Raw genomic sequence first — 18,589 nt, 5'->3', positions numbered from 1 at the left:
GGTTTAGGTTCTCTTTGACGAATATAAAATGGTCTAAATTCCCTCAAAATCTAATAAATTATTCCATTACGTGTTTGTGAAAGCATTTACATAATAATTGGTATCAGAGCCACACGATTCCGTGGCTGATTCACAAATTGATCGACCAGAGCAACAATTTTTCAGTCTGTTGAAGAATGTAACGCCTCACTTTTTACAAAACAACGTACGTAAAAATTTCGAATTTCCATGTGACATTACGAAATCATCAGTGTTGAGATTTGGGGCAGCAGAATATATTTTTTTTCTTAATAACTAGGAAACATAACACAACAGAGCTAACTGAATTACATCATTATATTAAAATATGAACCATATATATGTTGTAATATAATAAATATACTCAAAGTAATAACATATGTGCCACAAGCGGCACTAATAATAAAATCATTGTTTTATCTAACCTATTAAATATTACTTATCAACATAACAAGTCTCAAATAAAATTAACATAATAATTCTAGATATTTCATCCATTGTCCAGACCTGCATAAACTTGCAAGTAATTGTGGTTAACACCACAATCCCATACTTTATTTATGTGAGTCAACAGCCTTCAATAACATAATGAAATACTGAATTATTTAAAAATACACTATACAATCAAATGATGACAGTTGTATATACATGTACACAATCTCATTCACTTCTTGCATTAACTTAATAAGAGTTTATGTTGATTTCTTTGAAGCCTATGCTTCACTTAATAAGAGTCTATACTCTAATTATTTGAAGCCTATGCTTTATTTAATAAGAGCATATGCTCAAGCTGTTTCTTCCTGGAAGCCTATGCATTCCAGGTTCACTTTTATTAAATCTCTTAGGGGCCTATGCTCCCACTGGTGGCCTATGCCCGTCAGCTTTGTTATGATTATTAATCTTGAACCGTAGGTTTATCCATCAGTCTTATCAGTGTATTGATGCCTTGGTACCTAAACTTTCGGTTTATCCGTTGGTCTAGCCAATTGCTTGATGCATTGGTATCTAAACCTCAATTTATCCGTTGGTCTACTCAATTCACTGACGCCTTGATACCTAAACCTCCAATCTTTTTATTCCTAACTTATAACTCTAACACATGCAATGCTCCAACTTGTATACTATTAAATAAAACAGAAATCAAAACGTTAAAGAAAGCCACTACGTATCATCTTCAGTGAGTAAAAAATACTCACAGTTATTTTCTTCAAATTGTGTTCACAGACAATTGCTCACTGCAATATATTTTAGTACAAAAAATAGTGAATTAGTATCATTCACTAAAAATGCATCTAAACACTATTATAATTTCTGACCTTTAAACCTCAACTTAATTTCCTATTTAAATATTATCACAGCATATAAAATTAGTCCATTTAAAATTTATTACTAATATTTTATGGGGACTTTATTACGGCATTTATCAAGACCCTTAAATATTTCTTTATCAAAACAGATCTCATAATAGCATAATGTTCTTTTTATCAAAATAAATACATCAGTTTAAAACTCACCAACTTTGCAACTCAAAATAACTTGAATCTTTAATTAAATAATATTAAAGCAGGTATTATTTCAGTTATTTTAACTGAAATAGTGAGATACCAAAATAGATTTTAGCCAACATATTGCTTATTTTATATTAAATAAACTTAATAACTTCGTTAATATAATTAACATGATTTATACTTTAAAAACAAATAGATTTAGAATAACTACATAATTAACTCTTTTATGAAATTGGGCAAAATAACAGCATTAGTATTAATAATGCTTAAAAATACTTTAAATATTTAGGCATCACAACGACGTGATTTATTATCTAAATATACCATTTGAAATACCATGTTAAAACACAGCTTAATACGTTAGATACTTAAAATAATAAACACTGTAAAATCACAAAATATTAAAATAAAGTTAATAACTTAAAAATTACATAAAGTAAATCAAAGGCTTTAATTAATAACTTATCAAATATCTTAAATGATATTTTTTGCAAAAACTAGTTATTTTATCTTTTCTTTTTGTTTCTTCTTTTTGTTTTTGTCTTTTTCTAGATACTTCTTGTTTTTTTTTTTTTTCTTTAATCCACCGAACACACACACCCACCCACGTACTTCTAGAACCTCCTCTTTTCTTCCTTATCTCTTTCCTTGTTTCTTTAATTTGTTCTTTTCTTTTTTATACGTGTTCTCCTAAGGAGAAGGCCTTCTAGTCCTTTCTTTTTGTTTGTCTCTTTTCTTTACTATTGTTTTCTTTCCAATTTTACTCTTTTCTTCTTCCTGTACGCCTACCTCTTCCTCTTTTTCGTTTCTTTTCTTTTCCTTTTACAAAAACTAAACACAAAGGAGAGAAGGCTTACACAGAGAGAGAGAGAGAGAGTTCTTCTGTTCTTTTCTTTTGCTGCACCTGAGAGAATGGGACAGAGGGGATCTTCCTGTGCAAGGATGCTGGAACTCCAGCTTGCCGAGAGGGAGAAGAGATAAGAGAGAAGGGAGGTTTGGGAGTGTTTCTGCAGAGCTTTGGCTTGCTGGACTCTACTGCTGGTTTGGAAGAGAAACAAGAGAGAGTTTCTGCTGAGAGAGGAATTTAACAGTGAAAGGAGGAAGAAGAAGAGAAGTTGCGTGAATCTAAGGGGGCTGCACCTCCCTTTTTATACACAAATGAACGGTTGGATGGCTTTGGGTAGTTTGTAATCAATGGCTGGGGAAGATGGCAGGTGGTCAGTGTCCTGTTTCGAAGGACAATCCGAAGTACGAAATTCATTGCTTTGGCATCGCTACCTTATCACTATTTAACTGGTTTTTATGTTCTAATGCAGCTCTAATCTGCTGTTAATGCTGTGAAGCTGCCGTGAATGCTGTTACTTTTGCTGCTGATGGATTGGGCTTGGAAGAAAATCAAGCAATTGATCTGCATCTGGCGTGGACTGGGCTAGGCAGTAGAGGGTCTTAGACGTGGGCTGGGCTGAGTTCCACTGGATTGGATTGGTTTCATGTAAAAAGTAAAATGGGCCCACTAATGTTAGATATGAATTTTCATCCAAACCAAAAAGAGTAGTATTTTTTACGAGTCTTTTCGTACTCTAAAAGAAGTTTAAAAATTATGAAATTTGGAAAATGACTTTAAGAAGAGCAATCGACCAAATCAGAATTTGACTTTATTTTTATTATTCTAAAGTTTAAAGTTCGTTTAAATTTTTATCAAATTAAAATTATAAACACTTTTTAATTAATAAATATTTATTTTTATAAATATTCATATTTATTATTGGGTCTTAAATTTTATTTTAATATATTATATTTTATATCTTAAAATCTAGAACGTTATAAAGAAGATGGAGCAGACGCACTCTCAAATGAAAGTATTTGAGAGTGACAAATGCCAAATTGGATGAAATCCTCTAAAGAGAAACTATCAAAGGTCCTATTAATGTAGGGAAATGCTTGATGGGGGACACTCATCCGTCCACATCACCTATTTATAATAAAAAATTAATTTTTTATTAAAAAAAGCTCATAGGGAACGGATGAGTGTCCCTTGTGTAGCAAGCCCCGTTAATGTATCACCTACTATCACAAACATCACATGATTCACTTTACCACATTGTAGCCCTCCCGATCTACAAGCCAACGTTGCTACTCAACAAAATTACCTGCAACTATAGTTCTGGATTCACCGAATCCGCGTCGCCTCGATCTCCACCAGCCACCTCCAAAAGGCGTCGTACACAACATCCTAGATAGTTGCACCTCCGCAAATCTCACCAGCGCTGCTGTATATTTACCTCCTGGTTGGCATATCACTATTTGTGACCAAGAGAGAAAGAACAAAATTAAAGTGTCTTCTCCTCAATCGAGTTCAAAAAAGTATGTTATCCACAACCCAGTTCAAATGAATTTGTTTTGTGTTTAAGATAAAACAAATAAAAGTTGGTTTGTGAAGAAGTCCCCAGGTCAACATAAGAGAAGAAAAAGAAGACTTCGTTTTATGTGGTTCAAAAAAAAAAAAAAAAAAATTATCCCGTTACGTGTTTGTGAAAATATTCACATAATATGGTGACGCGCGGCCACCTTTTCGAGCCTGACTATCGGGGCCACTTGCGCGCTGTTGTCTTCGTCTTTGGCCGTCTTCCTCGTTTCTGTGCTGCGCTTCATTGCTCGCCATTGCTACTAAATTTTGTGAGAGATTGCGTGTGTGGAGCTGAGCTGGTCTCGCACCATCAAGGGAAGGTCGGTCAGTAAGTCTTATAGTGTAATTTTTTTTTTTCTTTTTCTTTTTGGGTCGGGCTCTTATATTAATTGGAAGGAAAATATTCAGATATAATCTTTTACTCTATTTCTTTACAAACCTGTAAATTACATTTAATGAAAATGAGATCGATCACCTGGCCCTCTACATTTTAGACTTTTAGTCCATAAATTAAATAAAGATGGACAGAAATTTTTATAAATTGGATTGTAAAAAACGCTTATAATTTAATTTTTAAAATTAACACGTATTCTTTAACATATGAGAAATACACATTTTTTAATAACATGTGAGAACTTTTTTAATGGGATTGATAAACCATACAAGTAATTAATTCTCATATATTTAATGACACGTCATTTTTAAAAACTGATTTGAATGAATTCTTCCAACTCAATTTGTTGAAAATTTCAGCCTAATAACAAAGATTTCATAAAAATTGCTTTCTAGCAATGCGCCAGACCCGATCAATTTTCATGAACAATCGTAGCTAAAAGGCATGATAATACCTCTAGAATCTGAAACCCACATGCTACGTACTAAAACGACGTTGTTCTAAGGTTTAGGAATATTTTATTTTAAATTAACAAACTCTACTAGCTCTCCAGTACTCTACAACTTGTTTGGGTCCTTCGTTCAAACTCATATATGTAAACTAGTCACTTTCTTTGCGCCGTTCATCCAGACTCATCTCCTTCTTGCTTGGGTCCTTTGCTTAGCTTTCGGCTTCATAAGCTTCACATGCAACTCTTTCACCTCCCTTTTCTTCCTAACGCCACTCAATTTTATCACTGACCAAGACGTTTTTCTAGGTTTCTCGTCTTCAAGACGAAGAAGCTAAGATGTCGTTCCTTGCCTTTGAGACGAAGAACGACGTCGAAAAACAACATCGCCTTCCGACTCTACCGCTCGACTCCATGCACCTTGACATTTCGAAAGCAAAGATCAAACAGAAATAATATCGGTTGAAAAAGTCAGAGGTCACTTCAACTGTCCGACAATAATAGAGGTAGAATACAGAATGCCTATTTTTCATTTTTGCCACCAAACCCCTAGGCACTTACCAATCATGCGGAATCACATCATTATGTCCGACAAAGCAAAAGAGATTAAAAATCAACCATCGACAAGTTTATGGTAACATATGGCCGGTAAAAAGGATAGTAAAAATGTTGTTTGTTATTGAAATTCCAATTAATTATACACCTTGTGCATATAAAATTAAAAAAGCTAAAGATTTGCTTGAAGATACGGCAACTAGACAAAATATTGACTTGTCGCATGATTTGTCTTTATTAGTAAATGGCATAGAAACACTATGTCATCTTGAATACAATGAAAGTCCTATCTCTACATGCACATTCACTAGACGACATAGAATATCATAATCATGTCAACCAGTTAAAAGGATAAGATAAAGCATACGAGAAGCTTAGTGGACCATTTGTAAAAAGCAGAGAATCTGCCGGCCACCATAAACAAAGATGCTTGGTGGACCATTTATCTTTTTGTCCTACACTCTTATGTAAAACCGTGCATATAACTCATTTGGAATCAACTAATATAAAATAGTTGAGTATTCTATTATAAGTTTATAAGAGTTCTTTAAGGGAAAAGTACACATAAACTCCCTTAAACTATCAATTTATTGTCAATATACCCCTCCAAACTACTAATTGTGTCAATTATTAGAAAATATATTGATACCGTATATTACGGTACTCTCCATATATTGAAAGATTTGATTTAATCCTCATTAATTGTAATTGATTATAATCAAATCAGATTTGAATACATTCAATTCTGATTTGATTATATTCTCTTTACATATTATTTTGTATTCTCTCTATATCCCTATAAATAGGGATCATTTGTACTGTAAATTAATCAAGCAATAAGAGCAACAATGTAGCCTTTTGGGCTTTACTAGGGTTGGCAATTTTTGACACGACCCGCGAACCCGACACGAACACGACACGAAAAAACCGGGTTTGGGTTTGCTATAATCGGGTTCGGGTCATAATCGGGTTGACCCGATTATGACACGATTATAATCGTGTTTGGCGGGTCAACCCGCGGGTTGACCCGCCAACCCGATTATGACCCGATTGCACGGGTTGACCCGATAACACGATTACCCGCCAACACGATTATAACCCAATTACCCGGGTTGACCCGCCAACACGATTATAACCCGATTAAAAAAAAAAATTGAAGGTAAAAAAAAAAAATTGAAGGTTGAAACATGTGAAAACAGTGAAATTGATGCCGTGTCGGGTCGTGTCGGGTAAACGGGTGACACGTTTTTTAGTCGGGTTTGTCGGGTCGTGTTCGGGTTACCCGATTATTAATCGGGTCGTGTTCGGGTCACGTGTCACAACCCGATTAATAATCGGGTCGGGTTCGGGTTGACACGTTTATATAATCGGGTCAGTCGGGTTGACCCGAACCCGACCCGTGAACCAGAATTGCCAACCCTAGGCTTTACTCTTTGGACGTAGGTCATAGACTGAACCACGTAAAATCTCTTGTCTCTCTTATTTTATTATTCTACATTTTATTTCTTTTAGGTTTTAGATTTCTTTCATCAATGTCCCCCCTTAAACTACCAAAAATGTCAATGTCCCCCTAATAACAGAAATACCCTTCATAAAATTATTAAAATAAAGTAAAAAATAAAATAACAAAAATTTATTCCAAAAAAATAAATAAATTTTTTTTTGTTTGTTTATTTTCTTTTTTAAAAAATAATTTTCAGTTATTTTTTCGTTTGTTTTTTTTAAAAGAAAAAATTTGTTCTTTTTTCGTTTTTTTAATTTAATAAAAAACTGGTTTTTATTTTTATTTATTTATTTTTTTTTAAAAAAAAATGTTCTTATAATTTTCAATTATTTTTTCGTTTGCTTTTTTTTTAAAAAAAAAAAAAATTAGTTTTTTTTTTTGTTTTTTAAAAAATAATTTTTAAATTTTTTAAATTTTTTAGTTTTAGTTTTAGTTTTTTTTTTTTTTTGAATTTATGAAGACATTTTTATCTTATTCAAAAAAAATTAGGGTCAATTTTGTTCTTTTGTTAGTTCTAGGGAGGGCATTGACATTTTTTTGGTAGTTTGAGAGGTGAACATTGATATAGTTGGTAACGTAGATGATGCAGGAGGAAATCGGACGCAACTATAGAATTAATTAGTCTATGATGTGGCGATGCGATTGGTTTGATTTAAGCAAGAAAGGGAAGGGTCAACTACTCAAGAAGGAAAGAAGAGACTATCAACAAATCTCTTGATTCATCTTTTAAAGAATTCCCATATTTATATTTACGTTGTGGTCAAGTAATATTATAATTATTATTTTTTTCCCTAAAATATGGTCATTCTTTGGCACCAAGTATTTTCCATTAATTTGGAGATATTCTTTGATACAAACTATTTCTATAATATGCTTATTTGTATTTATTTCAAGTCTTAGGAGATTTATTAGGCTTTTCGGGATTTTGCTATTTTTGGCAAAATTCTTCTAACTATAGAATTAATTAGTCTATGATGTGGCGATGTGATTGGTTTGATTTAAGCAAGAAAGGGAAGGGTCAACTACTCAAGAAGGAAAGAAGAGACCTTTGACAAATTGTGATTTAGAAGATATTCTCTATCGAGTTGTCAACATTCATCAAGAGAAAGACTAAGAAGGAAAGAAGAGACTATCGACAAATCTCTTTATTCATCTTTTAAAGAATTCTCATATTTATATTTACGTTGTCGTCAAGTAATATTATAGTTATTATTTTTTTCCCTAAAATATGGTCATTCTTTGGCACCAAGTATTTTTCATTAATTTGGAGATATTCTTTGGTACAAAGTATTTCCATAATATGCTTATTTGTATTTATTTCAAGTCTTATGAGATTTATTAGGCTTTTCGAGATTTTGCTATTTTTGGCAAAATTCTTCTAAAAACCTAATTTTCAGCTATTTAAGCCCAGCTTGTGGGCGTTTGTCAGGAGATTATTGTTATTGATTAATTATCAAAATTCAGAGTTTTCTCTTTGTTTTTAGGTGATTTTCTTGTTTCTTCCTTGCAAACTACCTATTGTAAGTCTACAGAATAATCGCTATTCTGTTCCGGCGTCAGTAGAAGGTACATTAACAATTGAATGGTAGCTTGAAAGAGATATGTGTACTTTTTTCATCCTTTAAATACTCTTGGCCTTTTTAAGTTTTAACTAAAGCAAACTTCTTTTATTGGTGCTGGCCGGTGTTTTACAAAATCAACATATACTGTTTAATGATAGAGCAACTAAAAGCTAAGCTTCTAGCTGCTCCATTGTTATTTTGTTTGAATTATATGGCCGATGGGCCATTTAATATTCTTGATACTAATCAAATCTAAGAAACGACAGTCTTGTAGTATTCAGATGATGGTAATTGGTTGACATAAAAAATCACAATGATAGGGGATACGACAAAATTAGCAAAAAAAAAAGAGAGAGAGAGAAACATTGATATGATTGATTAAATGCTGAGAAACAATGGCGGAGATGGCCACGTAGTTGCATGACACCCTTCAGAGCCGAGAGCATAAGTTTTCTTTGGTGTTTATTCCTTCCCCATCATTCTTATTGCGGATCTCTATTGGTGCTTATTTCTCATTCGAAAATGACAGATATTGGACTTCTAACGGAGTACCTATCAGAAACCCATTTCAGATATCCCTGAGAAAAACTCTGAATTACGTACCCTATTGCTTTGTGGGATGAATGTCACGCTGTAAGTCGCCTTCTGGTTCACCTCTGTGAATGTGATCTCTGAAGGTCCTACTGCCAAAGCTATCCCTGTAGGAAGCGCAACCTCCAGAGTATAAGTTGAGTTAGCTCGGCCGACGTCATTTGTCACCGTCCGCGTGTAAGTCTGAGAGCTAGACCCCAGTATAATTGAAAACGAAGGATAATCCAGTTGTGCCTCAGGTATGCTTCCAACTTCTGAGCACTTCACCCTCGGGCGTTGCACAATAACCCCTACCATTTCATCTGTGTAGTTCAAACCGCATAAATAAGGAATGTAATCGTCGGGTTGGATGTCGTAAACCAGCCCCGGCTTGTTTGCTCTTGATGGGTTAACATGGCCTGCGCCGGTGGCAAAGATGTCAGCGGGAAGAAGCCTTTGATCGGCAATTTTCTTTCCTTCAAGGTTTAGTAAATCAGCGGTGGTCATGATTGCGGACTTAATGGCAGCAGGCGACCAGTTAGGGTGTGAACTCTTGAGCAAAGCTGCGATGCCACTGAGGTGAGGGCATGACATTGAGGTGCCGGAAATAACATTAAATGTTGATTTCGAATTCGTGTTGTTGTCCAGAGGAACAGGCCATGCAGCAAGAATGTTAACGCCGGGTCCAATAATGTCTGGTTTTAGAATTCCTGGGCTGGCGGTGCTTGGTCCTCTGGAAGAAAAGGAGGCAACTGTCGGAGCCGATGACTCCCCTTGTTGCCGTTGGTGCTGAGCTTGAGTTGATGTAGGCTTTGATTTTCAACCCCGCAGAGTAGCTGACATGTGTAGCGGGAAGTACATGAGCATCAGCAAGGGTAGAAAAGCCATCAGCCTCTTGGTTGATAAGAATCATGGCAGCTCCACCAGCAAGTGCAACTACTTCGCCTTTGACAATTCTTCCACTCTCCCCACCTCTCTCACACAACACTACCTGTTAGAATATAACTTAAATAATTAAATTCATAAGCTTTTATCGGCTTAATTTTTTAGATAAGTAGTGATTTAACATGGTATTAGAGCAAAGATCCTGAGTTCGATCATCGTCTCTGTCAATTCAACCTCTATTTCATTTGAATATTCAACGTATTGAGCATCACTTACTATGAAAGAGTTTGAACTTCACTTATTAAGGAATAGTTTTAACGCACAAGTGAGAGGTTGTATTGGAATATAAATTAAATAATTAAATTTATCATTTTTCCAATCAACTTAGGCTTTCCAAATATGTGGTGAGTTAACACTACCTTTCCCTCCACATCGCTGTCTTTCAATGAACCCGGGTCACAGAAAGCCGAAGAGCTATTACCAGTTGCACCTGCATAAACAAGAGGCAACAATTTTGGATTGAAATCTCGAGGCTGGAATAGTGATTCGCCATCAAATTCTTCCCCATTTACAAGCTGTGCCGTTGCCTTTATGGTTCTGTCAATGGTGCTTGCTCCAACTGTGAGAATCCATGGGGCCTCGTTCGATGTAGAACCATAGAAGGGACCAGAATTCCCAGCAGAACAACTCACAAGAATTCCCTTTTGGATTGCACTGAATGCACCCAATGCAATGCCGTCCTGGAAGAAAGGAATAGAGCCTCCGCCAATAGAAAGGGAAAGCACGTCCACACCATCCTCAACAGCAGTGTCTAGCGCAACTAACATGTCACTCTCAGCACAACCCACATTTGGGTAGCATACTTTGTAGATTGCCAAGTGGGCGAAAGGTGCCATGCCAACCGCAGTACCTATTAGAATATAAATTAAATGATTAAATTAATTTATTCCTATTAGTTTAACTTTTTAGAAAAAATGATAATTTAACATGGTATATATCAAAATAAAAGCTCTGAATTCAAACTTTGTCTCCGTCAATTGACTCTTCATTTCTTTTAAATAATCCACATGTAGGGGTGTGCAAAACCCGCAATCCCCGCCCCGCCCCGCAACACCCGCCCCACCCCGCCCCTCAGAGGACCAGGTTTTCAGGTTTTTTTGCAGGTTAGGGTCTTAATTTGAGAAATTTATGCGGGGCGGGTTGCGGGTTTAGCCTTTTAAAAAATGCAGGTCCCCGCCCCGCCCCGCACCGCACAAAGGAGAAAAAAAGAAAAAAAATCATGTTTCTTAGAATTTTATCTATAATTAATAGGGCTTTTAGTTTAATTTACAAGGCTAATTCCATGGAAAATGTTCTTGTATGGAAATAAGAACGATTGAAAGATATGTGTCAACATGTCAAATGACTAAATTTAAGGAACTTTGAAATTATAATTTTTTTTCTTTAATGAAACAGAGTTGATTTCCTAAAAATTTGACTTTGCATTCATAAGATTCTGTGAAAAATTAATATGAATTTAATTTTTTTTATTAAAAAAACCAGTATTTTTTTGAATTTTTATTTTTTACAAAATAAAATCAAAATTTCATAAATGCCACTCAATATATATACCCGCCCTACCCCGCAATCCCCGCCCCACGCGAACCCGCCCCGCACGGTTAGTCTTTATCAAGTGCGGTTTGCGGGTTAGAAATTTCCAACCAGCAAAGGTGCGGGGTGGGGCCAAAAAAGGCGGAAACCCGCACCGCCTCGCCCCATGCACACCCCTATCCACATGCATGTTTCAATACACTTATTTAGTGAGAGTTTCAACCCATATGTGATGATGTTAGTATATAAATTAAATATTGATTAAATTCATACCCTTAGCATTCCCAAGTGCATTGGCATCTTTTACAAAATTTCCAGCTGCCGTGCTGGCTGTGTGAGTGCCATGCCCTACGTCATCAAATGGTGCAGCTCCCACTACTTGACTTCCTTTATGGAAAACTCTTGCTCCGATTAATTTGTTGTTACACACTGCGCCATTGAATTCACACTTGCCTTTCCATTTAGCAGGCGGGGAAGGCACTCCTTCATCGCTAAATGAAGGATGATCCGGCAATACCCCGGTGTCCAAAAGTACAATAATCACACCCTTGCCGAAATTGGAGCCTTTCCAAAATCCCACCTCCTTGTGCAACCCCAAGAAGTTAGGAGTGTGAGTTGTCTGCAAGGGCAGAATCCTTTCTGGACGTGCCGAAATGAATCCATCTTTCTTCTCCATGGCTTTCGCTTCCTAGCTCGGCTGTCAATCTTGCTGCAAAACCAGTAGCCACGTTTCGGTACGAATAAACCATGCGTGGCTGCTGCTTCAAGCTATCGATGCTTAGAGGTAGAAATGATTGATACCAGCTCTCTAAATCTTCTGATTCCATAGTAATTCTGCCCTCCGGCTTTCTGACGTAAACAATGTATGTTTGTAAGCTGCTTTTCTTCTCATCTAGCTCGGTGATTTCTTGGGCAATTGATGGTGTGAGATTAAGCATGAAAATGACACTAAGTAGAGATGTAATTACCACCATTGCTGTCGAGAGTCCACACTTGTTCTCCATGTTTGTGGAAGAAATAATGCAGTTGCTTAATTTGTGTCATTTCATCGATCCCCATCCACATATATATATATATATATATATATATATATATATAGAGAGAGAGAGAGAGAGAGAGAGAGAGAGAGAGAGAGAGAGAGAGAGAGAGAGAGAGAGAGAGAGAGAGAGAGGGAATGTGGGTTATACAATTTGTGGGTGTATATGCCGGCATTTCTTGTTGGAGACATTGTAATTAGAGCATCTGAGGCCGCTTGTTTGGACTTGGTTAACTTTTTGGCAAATGGGTTGCGCACAAGAGTTTAAGGTATATGGAACAGTTTAATCTATGTAGTCAGGAACAAAGCGAGCGGCGATGGAGATTATGATATTTTGGATTTATGTTAACTTCCGAGGCCTGCTATAGCTGCTCCTCCGATGCCAAATGGCCATCTTACATAATTAATTATTGTTGTTAATTGCTAAACTACTGATTGTTAATTCTTTCACATTCCAGATTTTGTTTTGTTACGTTTAAGGGTTTTCATATTACTGTTTTGTTTAAAAATTTTAAATAATGTGTCAATATACTCATTATTTATTATGTGTCAACATATACATAATTTGATCTATAAAATCTAATATCAATCATCAAATGATTCCTCACTACTTCAAGTGAAATGGAGATCAATCGATGACATGATCTTGATCCCTTATATATTATTGCTCTTTACTAAAAACATGCATCAAGTATTTTTAATTTTCATATATATGATCATTAATTAAAAATGTTTATCAAGTTAATATTCTCCAAATTAATGTAAGCTGCAACAAACTCTCATCCCTAATAATTGCTGTTGTCCAATCCAAATTCGATGGTGTGCGAATCGAAGAAGCTGAAAACCTAAGCTGGTGTCGATGGACGCTAAAACTATGCCATCACGTATTTAATTAATTATTCTTAATTTATTTAAAGACCTCTAATATAACGGTTGTGATCACAACAGAATTTATTTAAGAACATAAACCTCAAAGATAACAATGTTAATCTTTTGTCATCAATAGTAAAGAGAAAAAGAGGAAAATTTAATCTGAAAAGAATGTCAAACTTTCCTAGAATGTTTGTTGAAATGAAGTGTTAACAGAATAAAGTCTTTTTGGTTATTATCTCAGTCTTGGGTATATGTGATAAAATACGATATAATAATCACCATTATTGGATCGAAAAACTGATTTGAAAGAGTGAAGTAAAAGCCTATCGATTGAAGTGTAGAAAGAAAAGATACAATGGTTTGCATGCATGATACCTTGAAAATGTGAAGAGACAACTGAATATGGAAATGTCGACTGTTAAGGTTGGATAAATATTGAACCTCAAGGGATTGGCTCAAGTAGTGAAGGCCTTCAATTTGGTGGCACCTTTATCAGGTACGTCTAAGGTTCGAATTTTATTGGATGCAAACAATTTTTTGGAGCTACACCCGTGGCAAAGCTGAGTCTTACCCGACTTGTGTGGGGCAGACGCTTTACACAAAATTTAAAAATTGGTTGGAACTGTCAAGTTAACATTGTGAAATAATAAAAATGTAATTTTTAACGTTACTCTTAAAATTATGTCAAACACTTCAGTTTGTGGATGGGTAATTAAATTAAGAAATGACATTTATGACTTATAGATTGTCATTGGAAATTCATGGATTCCAGTACTTACACTACAAAAAAAAAAAGGAATTATTGACGGTTTTTTTATAGACGGTTTAAAAAACCGTCTATAAAAAAAAATTCTGGACTTTTTTGGTAAAACCGTCGGGAAAAAAGATATACAGACGGTTTACTAAAACCGTCCTTAAAAATACGGACGGTTTTATTAAAACCGTCCGAAATTATAGAATTCCCAATGGTTATTTTAAAACCGTCTATAAATAGTATAGACGGTTTCAAAAAACCGTCTGGAATTTTCTAATTCCGGACGGTTTTTTAAAAACCGTCTATACTATTTATAGACGGTTTGAGAAAACCGTCCGGAATTACTAATTCCGGACGGTTTTCTCAAACCGTCGAAGCCCTAGATCTAAATGGGGAAAAAACGCAGGTAGCTCATATCGATCTGCACGTACGTTCTCCAGCTGAAATTAAAGTTCATCCACTCTCTCCCTCTCAGAGTCTCTCACACCCGGCTGCCGCCAGCACTCTCTCCCTTCTCCGGCGCTCTCTCCCTCTGCCGGCGCTCTCTCCGATTTAAAGGTTGGTTTTTTTTCCACTTCGTGTTAAAAATCATCCACTCTCTCCCTCTTTGATTTCTATTGAATGGATTGGGTCCTCTTTGGTTCAAACCGATTGGGTTATGGTTCTAGGTTGTGAATGGCCGATTGGCCCTTTGATGCTCAAGTTTGGTAATTTTGGGGGGTTGGCCGTATGATATATGTGTTGAAATGGATTTATTTTTGTCAACTTGAATAATATTGTCTATGTTTTTAAGTCCGTTATTTTACATTATGATGTTTATTCAGCTTGATTTAATTTGTATTGGTGTCATTTGAAGGAATATTGTGGTTAGGCCTTTTAGCATAAATGATATAGAGATTTTGTTTTTCCGGTTTGATTTTCTTCAAATTGATTGTGCTCCTATGGAATTGAGGTCTTAAAACAGGTGTTGGATCTTCAATTGATTTTGGTTTTGAGTGCTTTGAGATTAGAATGGAAATGGTTACTTACTACTTTTTGTTAGAACAAGTACAAAATCAGGCGAGCCTTTTCCAGGCTGTTGAATGTAAGTTCAGACCATCAATTACGTCATATAAATCAAATATGGAAACACATGGCTGAACTAGTATTTTATCAAAATGATTATATATGCTTGAAGAACAAATCGGCTGCATTAAACATATATATGCCTACGAGAATAGATTAGACTACCTAAAACTCAAATATCACTTTCATCAAAATGAACTTACAGATGTCAAATATCTCATTCCCATAAACTTCTTACTCCAATAGATGATCTGAAATTTTGATTTGCTCTTGTACATGCCATATATGGAAGGCCTAACCATACTAACTGTTTTGGTAACTTAACTTCTAACCACTTATCACTAGTCCAAAATTGCTCTAGGAATTTTATTGTCTATAGAGTACTTAGTGGCTAAATGTTAAATGAAATCTCAAAACTTTCTTATGTGGTAAATAAGGAATCCTCTGGAAATCAATGATGTCCAAAGATTTGTTTCACATTAATTTTATACCAGCAATACAATCAAATATCAATGGAAACATCTCAGTAGAATCTCTTCAAAAGCCAAACCAACTTATCTAAGAGATCCTCCAAATTCAATTCATGGTGGATAAACTGCCTCTTGACACTGATGCTGCACACAGAACCACCATTTCTGGTGTGTTTCTATAGCATAAATGATATAGAGATTTTGTTTTTCCGGTTTGATTTTCTTCAAATTGATTGTGCTCCTATGGAATTGAGGTCTTAAAACAGGTGTTGGATCTTCAATTGATTTTGGTTTTGAGTGCTTTGAGATTAGAATGGAAATGGTTATATGGTTAGGCCCATTTGGGGTATCATTAATTTATGGGGGAACCTATTTGAGAAGTTTGAAGGAATGATTAAGTTTCTTTAGTTCCTCTCCCTGTAAAAATTTATTTATGAAACATATCTAGATTCTAGAACAGGCTCTAAGTGGAAATTAACAATTAATTAATTGATGTTGTAATATTTTCACTTTCATATATGATATATATCTGAACACTAACGTACCATCATGCTGTCACTCTTTGTCAAACATGCAACTGCTTAAGTATTAGGTTAAAAGATTGATCAAAAGTCAATGCAAGTAACAACTTATGTGAAATTTCCCTTCAATTGCTTATGAGATCACTGTATATAATGACTTCAATTTCATGATGGATGGATGGATATCTGAGTTTACACCTAATTGATAAAGAAAGCGGACAGATTTTCGTCCTATGAAAGTTTCTCCACTCTCTCTAGCTATATATATAATGTTCCCCTTTATTTTATTTTTTATTATTGAGAAATTTTTTATTTTTTATTTTTCATTTTATGATGGAGGGATATATACAGTGGCCGTATAGAGTAATTTACAGTACTCCACAAAATAAGGAACTCCAATATATACTCTAGGTTTTTCAAGAGAATTATTTGGCTAGCTCCTAAGCTTATATATATATATATATATATATATATATATATTATAAGGAGAATTGAATTAGCTAACTTTAATGGAATAAAAATCCTTGCATGATTAGTACTATTCGGTTTTAATTGGAGGGATCGGAACAGTTGTACTAATTTATTTAGTTCCTCTCCCTGTAAAAATTTACATAAATAAAGGTTAAAATATTGTGATAAAGAATGAATATCCATGTAGTTTTCTTTTTGTTAGTTTCTTCAATATTTCCAATAGGAGGTGCTCATGAGGATAAAAATATAAAAATAAAACTGAATCATGTTAGAGATCGAGTATATGGATTGAACTTCTCTTACACCAACAATTCTCCATTGAAGGCCAAGATGAGCCGTAGCTGCAACACATTTCTTCATACTTTGGAATCGAAGAGCGTTGCACAGGTTGCACGAGAAATGGTACGTACAAATTTAAAACACTCACGGTTTGTAAGCACTATAGTAAGATAATAAGCTTATAATTGAGTATGTTAATGATATTGCAGGAGGAAGACACAGGTGAAACCCCGAACTGAGACGATATGTTCATTGTCTCGCATACCAAGAAAGATGGGACCCCTGTGAATGTAACGGCTGGGGAAGCTATGGTAAGTACGTAATAAATACGTAAACATTATTCTCCGGTTCAAGGTTTTTTTTTTTTTTTTTTTATATATATATATTTTTAACCTTTTGTCCACTTGAGAAAGATTCAATTTTTTATTTGCATGTTTTGTGCAGGCGAAGATAAAGGCAATTATCGAAAATCAGTCGCCTTCAGGACGAGAAAGTTCACAGGGGTCGGTATATTGGTCGCACAACGATGCGTGCGCACAAGTGCTAGGACGGGAACATTCCGGACGTGTACGAGGGGTGGGGCTAGGGCCGACTCCCGGTAAATCCTCCTCTTATTCCTTCGAACAAGGATCAATATCTAGTGCGCCTACTTCCAGAGAAATAGAGATGGCTGCTGAGGTAGAACGCTTGGGGAATTTGTGCGAAGAGCAAAACACTAAATATGCAGCGCAACAGCAAGAGTTGGAAAGTGTCAAACGTATGGTAGCCATGATTATGACGGGAAAAGTACCATCAACAGAAAACAACCAAGAAGGTGATGTCTAGTTGTCTAGGTATTTGGACTTGATTTTTGTTGTTCTTGTAATTGAATTTAACTTATGATATGTAAGCTAGTACGTATAGACTGTTATCGTGTGAATTTGAATTTGCACAAGTTGTTGTTGGTGCCATTTAATTTGGATTTGGATGTTGGATTTGGATATGGATGATGTTGGATTTGGATATGGATGATGTTGGATGTTGGATTTGGATGATGTTGGATGTTGGATTTAGATTTGAAAATGAATTTGGATTTAGATGATGTTGCAGGATTTTGTATTAAGGAATTTTCTATTAATTAAATTCATATTTAAAAAAAAAAAAAAAAAAAAAAAAAATATTCTGGACGGTTTGGGCCCAAACTCTCCAGAATTTTTTTTTTTTTTTTTTTTTTTCCAGATAATTTAGAGACGGTTTCGGCCCAAACCGTCTGGAAAATTGCAGACGGTTTTGACCTAAACCGTCTGCAATAAGTTCCAGACGGTTTAGGTCAAAACCGTCTGCAATTTATTGCAGACGGTTTGAGAAAACCGTCTGTAAACAGTGCTCGACGGTTTGAGAAAAACCGTCTGGAATTGCGGACGGTTTTCCCCAAACCGTCCCTAAACTTAATCAGCGACGCATTCTCCTAGACGGTTTTAAACCGTCTGGAATCAATTCCAGAGGATTTTTCTGCATTTCTGGACGGTTTAAAACCGTCCAGAATTTACGTTTTTTTTTTGTAGTGTTAGCTATATATATTAATTTTTAGATCTTTTTGTTACCCCCTTTTCGCATATATTGATGATCTCATGCGTAAACTATGGGAGGCCAGGGGATCTCTTGTAATTGGAGAGCCTCCCATTTTCAGGATGTACAAA

The 18,589-nt window shown here is 35.3% G+C and overlaps 2 protein-coding genes across 2 annotated transcripts; one reads left to right on the top strand and one right to left on the bottom strand.

The window, feature by feature from the left end:
- Positions 1–8,908: 8,908 nt before the first annotated feature.
- LOC133854581 (subtilisin-like protease 3) lies at positions 8,909–12,445 on the bottom strand. The gene is given in 6 exon segments (XM_062290820.1): positions 8,909–8,989; positions 8,991–9,741; positions 9,743–9,957; positions 10,271–10,761; positions 11,715–12,132; positions 12,134–12,445. Coding segments are annotated over 6 exon segments (2,268 nt in total).
- A 4,400-nt stretch (positions 12,446–16,845) lies between these two features.
- On the top strand, positions 16,846–17,819 carry LOC133853815 (uncharacterized). The gene is made up of 3 exons (XM_062289845.1): positions 16,846–17,033; positions 17,120–17,221; positions 17,355–17,819. The coding sequence occupies exons 2-3, from the start codon at positions 17,156–17,158 to the stop codon at positions 17,733–17,735; spliced, it is 447 nt and encodes a 148-aa protein (XP_062145829.1). The 5' UTR covers positions 16,846–17,033; positions 17,120–17,155; the 3' UTR covers positions 17,736–17,819.
- Positions 17,820–18,589: the final 770 nt, after the last annotated feature.

The sequence above is a fragment of the Alnus glutinosa genome, chromosome 13 (genome assembly GCF_958979055.1).
Source record: "Alnus glutinosa chromosome 13, dhAlnGlut1.1, whole genome shotgun sequence".
Classification (NCBI taxonomy): Eukaryota; Viridiplantae; Streptophyta; class Magnoliopsida; order Fagales; family Betulaceae; genus Alnus; species Alnus glutinosa.
The sequence above is the reverse complement of the archived record's forward strand: the minus strand, read 5'-3'. Positions and strand labels throughout refer to the sequence as shown.

Bases quoted from the DNA above. Each gene is read 5' to 3' on its own strand.
- LOC133853815 (XM_062289845.1), top strand. From the start codon at position 17,156: ATGTTCATTGTCTCGCATACCAAGAAAGATGGGACCCCTGTGAATGTA. The intron at 17,222-17,354 runs GTAAGTACGTAA...TGTTTTGTGCAG, and splicing joins TAACGGCTGGGGAAGCTATG to GCGAAGATAAAGGCAATTAT.